The 9,979-nt window shown below is 54.5% G+C and overlaps 1 protein-coding gene across 1 annotated transcript; it reads left to right on the forward strand.

The window, feature by feature from the left end:
- The first annotated feature begins 478 nt into the window (after positions 1–478).
- On the forward strand, positions 479–7,959 carry LOC142076963 (SUN domain-containing protein 3-like). The gene is made up of 9 exons (XM_075139178.1): positions 479–543; positions 1,989–2,047; positions 3,441–3,481; positions 5,006–5,224; positions 5,487–5,571; positions 5,962–6,077; positions 6,358–6,525; positions 7,018–7,110; positions 7,804–7,959. The coding sequence occupies exons 1-9, from the start codon at positions 479–481 to the stop codon at positions 7,957–7,959; spliced, it is 1,002 nt and encodes a 333-aa protein (XP_074995279.1).
- Positions 7,960–9,979: the final 2,020 nt, after the last annotated feature.

A 9,979-nucleotide genomic window follows, 5' to 3' on the forward strand; every position in this document is an offset into this window, starting at 1 on the left:
ACAGGAGGGGAGGGGAGGAGAGAGGGCAGGAGGGCAGAGGACAGGAGAGGCGCTGCCCCTTGGGACGTGTCCTGGTTTCGGCTGGGATGGAGTTAATTTTCTTTTCGGCAGCTGGAATAGTGCTGTGTGTAGGATTTAGTATGAGAAGAATGTTGATAACACACCGGTGGTTTTAGTCGTTGCCAAGAAGTGTTTACGCCAGTCAAGGACTTTTCAGCTGACGTTCTGGTTTTGTAGGATTTCTTCCCTTGTGGAGGGGAGTGCAAAAGCTGCTCCCTGTCAGGTTGGACTTTGCCTCGAAACGTGGCGCTGCCTTTTCTGTTGTGACATCACCCACCACCGTTGATGTCACAAAGCGTCGTCAGCGCTGAGGCAGACACAGCAGGGCATAAGACGGGGGTTGTCCCTGTGCCTTTGTCACTTCGGTCTGGAGGGACTGGAGATCACAGAGATTTTGGCTCACTCCTGAGCAAGCAGGATGCCTCGTGCCCGCACCTCAGCGGTTACGCAGAGACAGGCACGGAAGGCCCGCGATCTGAATGGGTACGTTTGAAAAATCCTCCTCTCCTTTCCCCAAGCGTATTTTCCATCTCATCAGCCGGGGCGGGGGGTGGACAGGGGAAGAGCACGAGGGCAGCCTGAGAGCTCGGTCTGGAGGTGGTGGAAGGCAGCAGCAGTCTCTTCAGTCTCTTCCTGAATGCCAGCACTAGACCTGGAAAGCCTTTTGTCTCTGCGAAATGAGGGACCCGTCCATTTTGGATCGCTCAGAGGGAGCCCCAAACGGCTGCCCAGACACACGCTGCCGTAGTAATGGCGAGAGCTTGGCACAGTCCCGTGTTGCGCTCTGCAGGGCGGGTTACGTCCCTGAGCTTTCTTGGTTTTCCTTCTGACCCGAACCAGAAGGACGCCAGCGTTTCCTCTGTTGGCAGTGGATTTGACGTGTTCCTGGCAGAGGAGGTCTCCTTCAGAAACCTGGCCAGCTCCTCACCGGTGCTCTGCCTTAGGAAAAGGAGCACACTCTGAGGGGTGCAAGAAGTTTTCTAGTAAAACAAAAGGGGACTCTTTATTCCTGATGACATGTATGCCGTAAGCCTTTCGAGAGCCTCCTGGGACGGGCAGGAGGGCTCTCTGTCTTGCAGAGCGGTGAGTGCTCTCTCTCAGCAGATCAGGCCTCAGGGGAGCAGGGCCTAACCACCAGGGTGGTTTTTTGGCGTTTCCGTGGTTGCCCATGCCTTGCCAGCATGCATTTACATTCCACTCTCCCTCCCTCCCTCTTTACCCAGTCTGCATTTCTCTGCATTTCAGCCAAGAAAAGGGCCAGCGATAAGCTGGCTGCTACAGAAATGCTGCTAGAGGGGGAGACACACAACCCCCTGCCTTGCAGGCTGTTGAACTGTAGGGGTACAGGCTGAACCTTGTCTTGAGAGGGGGTGGGGACCAGTACCAGCACAAGTACTGATGGGATGGTGGGCAGGAGAAACAGGCGTTCGTTATGTCCCTTCCTTTTCCAAAGAATCCCTCTCCACCCCCACAGATGTGAAGTATGGCCACAGCATTTGTTGCAACTCCTTCTCCTATTCCGGAGTCAATCTTGAGCCCTTCATCCCTTATGAAATCATAGAATCATAGAATCATAGAATCATAAAGGTTGGAAAAGACCTCTAAGATCAACCCAACACTACCATGCCCACAAACCGTGTCCCTAAGGGCCTCATCTACACATCTTTTAAATACTTCCAGGGATGGTGACTCCACCACTTCCCTGGGCAGCCTGTTCCAAGGTGCCAGTTGCTGCCGTACCAAACGACCTACTGGTGCACTTGGTGACGACTCCACCACTGACTCGAGCTCGTGCAGGACCGAGCCAATCCTCACGCCAGCAGCGCCAGGTTCCTGACCTGCAGTCCCTACTGCTGCTCTCGAGTCTGCTGCTGAGCTGCACGGCTGCTGCCAGCTTCACCATCCTTTTCCTCCTTGCTGCTCCACAGGAAATGGACGGCTCTGAAGACCATGACCCTGGTGCTGCTTGTCGGTCTGTTCTCTTTCGGTGAGTCTCTGTAGAGCTCAGACCTGAGGGTGGAGCTTTAGGAGGTCCCCAGGGCTCCATTCTGCCCTGGTCCGTTTCCCCTGCTGTGACCAGGGGAGCCCAGCTAAGAGCAGAAAGTCCCCAACAGCGGTGTGCCAGTCCCCCCTGCTTCAGAGGAAGAGGTGTGGGGGCGAGGAAGGGGTGACTTGCCTTCCCCAGGAGGGCTGGGCCAGTTCTCTTAAGCCGTGGGAGAGGCAGTGGCTAACCTCACCTGCTCCAGGAGGTTGAGAAGCTTCTGCAGGGCAAGGAGCATATTCCAGGGGAGGGAATGTCCACCTATTGTGGAGCCCATCACGACCTCTTTCAAAGACTACAAGAGGAGAGACAACTATGGCACTGGGAGAGGCACGGAAAAGGGAGGGGGCAGCCGGAGGCATAACCCAGCCTTAGACCAAAACCAAGTGTAAGGAGAGCTTTGGTGGATGTCTGACAGGTGGTTACCACGCGGGACAGCTTGGCGAAGAAAGCCTCTGGAGGACTGCAGCAGTATGCCGGGCCTACATCTCCTCCTATATTCAGCCTCTCCAACAGCAGGTGACATTTTGGTTTCCTCAGACCAAGGCTGGTTCTGCCAGCGTAACTCCAGGGCGTAAACTGCCAGACATTGAAAGCCTGTGCCTAGGGCTCGGTACAGTAGCCACCCTGGCCGGTCATTCAGGTGAAGGTCAACTGGACCGAACACCAGTGTCTCCGCAGTTTGTGGCATTGCACACAGCTGATAAAGAACAAGGATTAGGCAGATTTGGGCCTGCAGAGGTTTCAGCAAAGCACTGGCTTGCGTGTGAAGACTTGATTCCTTTGCTTTTGATAGGTGTTAGAGTCCTGCTGCCCCAGCCTTCAACGTGCCAACCACTTCAAAAACCCATGTGTAGCAAGCAGCTTCATAGCAATGGAACTTCTCAGGATGGTATCAGGAAGGGGCCTGTAATCAAACCACCCTTGGAAGTGTAGCAGGAACCTGCCCAAGAGAGTCCAGCTGCCTAGGAAGAGAGGAAACTGCAGGAATATGTAAAAGCGGTTGCACGTGCCTCTTGACCTATCGAATGAACGCCTGACAAATGGTAGAAGGCTTTGCAGGAAAGATGTGGTTTAACTGGAAGCCGAGCCCAAGGCAAAGAGGGGAGGCTTTCTGGCAGAAGACAGTGCCCAATGTGAATTGCCTTCTGTCTTGCCTGCCAGTCCACGGTGGTGTTTTCACAGCGTATGCTAGTGGGGCACCCACACACAAACAGGCATGGTGTCTGTAACTCTTTGTTTGCCGTGGCTGTACAGAGACTGTCGTTGTGTGCTGCCTTCGTTTCTGCAGAAGGCCTGTTTCTGTCTGGAATGACCGTTCCCTTAATTGTCGTTCCAGGAGCGCTTGTACCTCCCTGGAGAGGACCGGAAGACTCGGAGGTAAAAACGATTTCCCCTTGACCAGACGGTTCTTTAGAGGAGCTCTGCCCCTGGGCCCCAACAGCACATTATGTCCTGTCTCACACAATCTTCACCTGGCACAGCTCCCTGAGCTTCTCCCTTCGTCCTTTCTTCTCTTCTGCCAAACGGTCAGCCACAGCTCCCCACGTCCATGAGACGTCTGGGGCCACCCCTCCGACCACCCTTTCGCTTGGGCTGGGCTGTTGGCAGCTCCACCTCCCTAACGCCTCAGAAGGGGAACAGTAGCCTTCTCCATCCCGCATCCGTTTCTCTCCCTCGATGCTTGGGAGTAGCTGCTAGGAGACACCTCTGCGGCTTTCCATCGCTGGGCTGCAAGAGAGAGCCCTGCGAGCAGCATGGCCCCTCGGAGGAGAGGAGAGGCCAAGGGGAAGAGAGTCTTCTCTTGAGCTGAGGTCAGTGTAGCAGCAGGTGCCCATGAAGACCTTTGCAGGGGGGCAAGGCTCAAGGGCTGAGGGAAGCCTTGCGACGGCCACTGCCAAGCGGAGAGGGAGGACAGAAGTGTATTTCTCGAGCGAGCAGAAGAGGTGAGCCCAGGCAAGGAACGGGTTGTGCTAAGAAAGGAGATGAGGGAGCAGCTGGAGAACGGTGGAGGAAAAAACGGAGAGGCGAGATACTGGCAAGCGAGCACAGGAAAGGCAGCGGGGCAGAGGGCTCTAGGACTGGTCCAGGAGAGCTCTCCCCTGTCTCCCTTAGATCGAGTCTCACTGGTCTGTCCCTAAGGCAGGGAAGGAGAAGGAAGGAAGTGGTGAGAGAGTGGCCGAGGAACGCTGCAGACCCTGTTAACCAGCACCATTGAATGGGCTGTGGGAGAGGGCTGTGCTGTAGGCAAAACGCTGCTTCTGATCCGAGTGGGAAGGGAGGAGATTTTGGAGAGTGCCCCAGAGGACTGAGCAGTCCAAGGCTGTGGAGCAGTGGGAGAGAATTGAAGGAGCGGGGCAGGATGATTCAGCAGGACCAGTGTTCGGGGAGGGGAACCAACAGCAAAGCAGGGGAGAGAGCGTTGTTGAGAAGCAGCATTTGGCAACGGCAGCCGCTTTCCCTTGCTCTTTGTGTCTCTTGCAGCCTTCCCTGTCTAAGTCTGAGCTGCACGCATAGCAGGAATTGGGAGATTACCCTGGGCAAACACACGCGGGATCGGCATGCTGTGCCCCTCTTGGCTACCTCTTAACTCGCAGCAGCCTGCCTTGAGTCATCTTTTAAAAGAAAACACCGCGCACCTCTTGTTTGTGTTGGTATTTCCTATGGGAACTGCCACCCGCACCCCTTCAAATCTGCTCTTGCGTGGCTTTGATGACACCTTGGCACTTGGAATAGGGAAAAAGACGGCTTTGAGCATTTGAGACCTTCAGCACTTCCCCAAAATGTACTCAGGCAGCTGGGAAGCAGCTTCTCAGCCCGGAGCCCTGAGAACTTTGGAACTAACTCTCCCAGCCGCTTAAGGCATGGTTCACCTGCCAGCTCGCCTGGCTCCCATTCCCACAGCGTCCAGAGGCCGCCACAACAGTTACAGCCTCTCCCTTGCTCCCTTTTTCTAGGCCGGCAGCGGAGGAGTTAGGAGAAGGGCTGAGTGAAAGCCTGACCCTGCAGCTCCGTAAGCTGCAGGAAGAGCGTTATCACCTGCAGTGGAGCGCAAGGGATGTCGCCGAGCGCGCTCTGCATGAAGCCTTGAAGCAGGCTAAGCTCCCAGGCTTTACCGGATGGGTAAGGGCACGCTGCAGAAGGCTCTGCTCAGAGGTTTCTGTCCTCCTCTGGCACGTATCCCACTACAGTTGGAGTGAGCAGCCCCTCCATTCTGATACCGGTCAATCAGAGTGGAGCAAACTGGGGAGGTTTCCGGGCAATTCCGGCGTTCCTTACATCTGAGTTTAACCTTGTCCCAGTTCACCTTGGCTGGCCTGCAGGAGAGCCGCTTGCCCCGTTCCTTTTCCTTCTAACAGGCCCTCTCCTTTGTGTTCCTTCCCAGGCTGCTCAAGAGATAATCAATCAAGTCTTGGAGAAGGTAGAAGAAAGCCAAGCCCCGATGCCTGATTATGCTCTCAGATCATCAGGTGCCGTGACACTGTACAAACAAACCAGTTCCAAAGCACTTCCTGTCTAGCTTGACAAGACAGGCATTTGACCGCGCCCAGTGGTAGGAGAGAAGGGGCGAGAAGTCAAGGGTCACCTTGTGCCCTAAAAATGTACCCACTGACAGAGTCGGTAACGGGCCAGACCATATCCGAAGAGCAGAAAGCCTGGTTCACGTTCTTGTCTGTTCCCACGGCCCCTTACGACAGTTTGATGAGTCCCTGCTGGGTGTTCCGGAGGGATCACGCCAGTAAGAAAGAGGGGAATCCCACTGTAGGAGACGGAAGACTACTTAGAAGCCTTTTTCAAGTCAACCGTGCAATATTCCTCCTGACATTGCTTGATGATCCTGTTCGTGTTTTCCTTTCCAGGCGCTGCTGTCATACATTCAAGGACTTCTCCATCCTTCCGGAATACGAAAGGAAAAGTCTTTTTGTTTTCCTTACCGGTGGTGGATTACATGAGGTCTCCTGAGGTTATTCTTGAGGTAGGAGCACCAAGAAACAGAAACACAAAGGTGGGGGGAGGAACCAAACACGCTGCTGAGAGTTGCCTTTACCCTTGTCTTTGCTCCTCGAAGCTTGCTTGTCCTGCCTTCTTCTTCCATGGACCTACTCGCCTCCTGTGTCTCCCTGCTGACCGTTTCCTCTCCTGTTCAGAGCAGAGCCGATTGGCCAAATCCGTTCTTAATCCTCTGATGCTCGCGGCAGGAACGAGAGCCAGGGCACCCTTCTCCACGTGAACGTAGTTTCTTCTTCTCCTTTCAGCCTGAAAATCATCCAGGAAACTGCTGGCCCTTCCCAGGAAGTCAGGGCCAAGTCTACATCAAGCTGGCTGCGCCCATCATTCCCAGAGCAGTCAGCATGGACCATGTTTCAGGCACAGCGTTCCATGGAGACACTATCTCCAAAGCTCCAAAGGACTTTGCTGTCTACGTAAGTCATTTCTCTGGAGTGGGGGGCGGAGGGTTGCGTAGCATTTCTGAGCAGGGGGTGAATACGGGTCAAAGAGTCCAGCGGCCTGCGGCTTCCTCCTGGCTCGCAGAAGAAACAAGGTCCTTGGAGTTGTGTTCCTCTTTTATCCAATGTCCCTCTCGAAAGGAAGCTTCTGGGGCAAGATGGAACTCCAGGAGCCACAGGGAAGAGGAGCTGGCAGAGCGCACGGTCCTAGACCTTCTTGGCTTCCTATCCCAGTGGGCGTGTGTTACCCCCGCTCACTGGGAACGTCTGCTCCTTTTCTGACTGGCAGCTCAGACTCGTTGAGTACGCAAGTGTGGCGTGCTACCTAGCTGCAGCTTCTCCTCTTCCCCGTGCGCTCATCCTCCTCGCGCTACGTAGCCAAAACAAACCAGTACTTCCCCGACTGCAGTGAGGTCTCCCCATGGTGTACCAGGCGCTCTTGTTTTCTCCACCCCCGTCTTTCTCTAGGGCCTGAAGGAAGAACATGAGGAGGAGGGAACGTTCCTGGGACAGTTCACCTTCCTGGCGGCGCTGAATCCCAGTCAGACCTTCCAGCTGAAGGTACGGGGACAAAGAGGGAGGAGAATTGCAGGAGAGGAGGAGAAATGCGGTTGGCTGGGGAGAAGCTTCCCTGCCAAAGGGCTATAGGCAGCCCTCTCCTTGAGCGTGTGCCACGCTGGCCTTTCTTCTGCTTTGGCTTCCTAACAGCGTCTGCCTGGACTGCTGTTCTTTTTCGTTTTGGGTTTAAGCTTCAGTGCTTACAAGCGCCGCAGTTGAAGCTGAAATCAGCTTGACTGTCCGGACCCCAGGTGCGTACAAGTGGCCACATCCCGTCGTATGCACTGCTACTGGCCTGCCAGTTAAAGATCAGAAATACTGGGCTTTCTGAGGATTCTGTGGTTGCTGGGAGCGAGGAGTGACAGGGAGGCCATGCTGTTTCCGTGGCTTTCTAGAGAAGGCAACGAGACATTATACTAACACCAGGTCTTCTGACTGTGGAAGCACGTGCCTCAAAGCAGGCAAGAAGACCTTGCCAATCTATCTGCTGAGGCTTCTGGGAGCTGCTTCTTCCTCTACTATTCTTATGGCCAAATGAGGTAGAGCAGAATAAGAACATCTTGACCATGATAGGTCAAAAGACCTCGCAGGGCAGACAGAAGTAAGCTGTTGAATGAGTCGGTCACTGCAGCACTACTCTGTCAGGAGTCAAAGGCCAGAGAGGACAAGGCAACTCCTTTCTTCTTCTCCTTTCAGCAGGAGCTCTCTGGGTTCGTGAATTACATACGGCTGCAAGTGCTGAGCAACTGGGGCCACCCGGACTACACCTGCCTGTATCGATTCAGGGTGCACGGTGATCCTCCCGAAGACGGGGGAAAGGAGTCCGTTTCATCCGGCAATAAATCCCATTAAGTCGAGTTCGAGTCTGTTTTGCCTGGGATGCTAACTGGTAAGAGAGCTCCCTGTCCTTCTCTCAACCCACGAGCTTATCGGAGACTTTAGGAGTGCATAGTAAGATTTTCCTTATTATAAGAAACAAGAGAAATCAGTCACAAATGTGCAGAAAGCCCGACATCCACATACTTGCTGCCTGCACAGTGACGTTAGCGAGGCCCTGCCTATACACAAAGGATTAAATTGATGCACAGTTTTCTTATGCAGGAAGCAACTAAGGATCAACCAAATGCAACCAGCACTTGTTACCTGTTTTCACCAGAGGCACATGCTGCTTAGCTTCTATCTTTCAGGCTGTTACCTATGAGAAAATGGATTTTGCAGTCAGCAGCCCAGACTCCTCCAAGGAATCCACTCAAAGAGTTTTGTCAGTGTTGGGGGACGGTCCATGCCCTGGAGCTTTCTGGGACTCCCAGGGCACTTGGGAGTTCTTTGGCCTTCCTTGGATATAGCTCAGGTAGCAGCCCCACAGTCCTCCTAGTGAGTTATTTGAAGAGCTTTCTTCCTACTGAAGGCAGGTCAATGCCCGATATCTCTCTGGGACTCTTCTCGGGCATCTCCAGGAGTGTTTTGGCTTCATCTGGAGACAGCTCAAGTCACGGGTAGTAGCCCCAAACTCCTAGGTAGTTAGTTTAATTGTTTTGTCCATGTTAGAGGCAGATCCATGCCTGGCAGCTCCCCAGGAGTCCTCCAAGGCGTCACCAAGAGTGTATTCACTTGCCCATGGAGACAGCTGAACTCCTGGGTGGTGGCCCAATAACCCTACCAGGGAATCTGCTGAAGAGTTCTCTTCATGTTGAAGGCAGATCCATGTCTGGTAGCTCTCGCTACTCCTGCCAGGTGTCTCCAGGAGTGTGTTGGCCTGTGCTGGAGAAAGCTCAATTCCCTGGAACAAGGAATTTCGCGGGTAGAAGCCCCAGACTCCTCCAAGGAATCCACCCAAGGAGTTTTCTCAGTGTTGGAGGCAGGTCCGTGCTCTGTACCTTGCCGGGAATCCTGCCAGGCAGCTTGGGAGTGTTTTGCCCTTCCTGGAGGCAGCTGAAGTCCTGGACAGAAGACGCATATGACTCCTAGGGAGTTACCTGAAAAGTTTTCTTCATGTAGGACTCACGTGCATGCACGGAAGCTCCCCGGGAGTCCACCCAGGCATCTCCAAGAGTGTTTTGGCCTCCTCTGGAGATGGATGGATTCTCAGGGAGCAGCCCCAGGCTCCTCTAAGATTGCTGGACAAGGTGTTTCGTCCATGTTGGAGGCAGGTCCATGCCTGGTAGCTCTCTGGGAATTGACTCAGTCATCTGAGTCAGACTCCTCCAGGAGACTCATCCAGACTCCTCCAGGGCAGCTACCTGAGGCATTTTGTCAATGTTAGAGGTAGGTCCATGCCTGGTGGCTGCTCTGGACCTCTCCAAGACAGCTGAATCGTGGCGGGGGAAGCCTTTCTGTGCCGTAAGGAGTCAGCACAGGGAAAGCCTTTCTGTGCCTTAACCGCCCGTGTGCGGGAAGCCTTCCTCTGCCGTAGGAAGGCAGCGCAGGGGGCAGGGGCTCTGCGCTTGCTCTGCCACCTCATCCTCACCCTCACCTACCCCCTCATCCCAGGCAGAGCCCAGGTCCAAACCCCACCACCTCGGGCTCCCACACACAAGTTGCCAGGACTGAAAGCTGTTGGTGGCCCTCACCTTCCCTTGGCAGCCCCTGCACAGCCCAGCAACGCTGGGGCTCTGCGCTTGCAGAGGTCCCTTTTGGACCCCTCCCAGGACAGGCTGGGCTGTGTCCTAGTACAAACTGGACTCCCTGTCCCCCTTCGAGTACAGACTGGTTCCCGTCCCAGTACAGACTGTGTCCCCTTGGCATGTCCCAGTACCCACTGGGCACCCTTCCAGGACAAACTGGATCCCCTGGGTTCCTCCCAGTAAAAAGTGGATCTCCTGGCCCCTCCCGGTACAGATAGCAAAATAAAAAAATGTGCTGAGCACGCCCT

The sequence above is a fragment of the Calonectris borealis genome, unplaced genomic scaffold (assembly GCF_964195595.1).
Source record: "Calonectris borealis unplaced genomic scaffold, bCalBor7.hap1.2 HAP1_SCAFFOLD_128, whole genome shotgun sequence".
Classification (NCBI taxonomy): domain Eukaryota; kingdom Metazoa; phylum Chordata; class Aves; order Procellariiformes; family Procellariidae; genus Calonectris; species Calonectris borealis.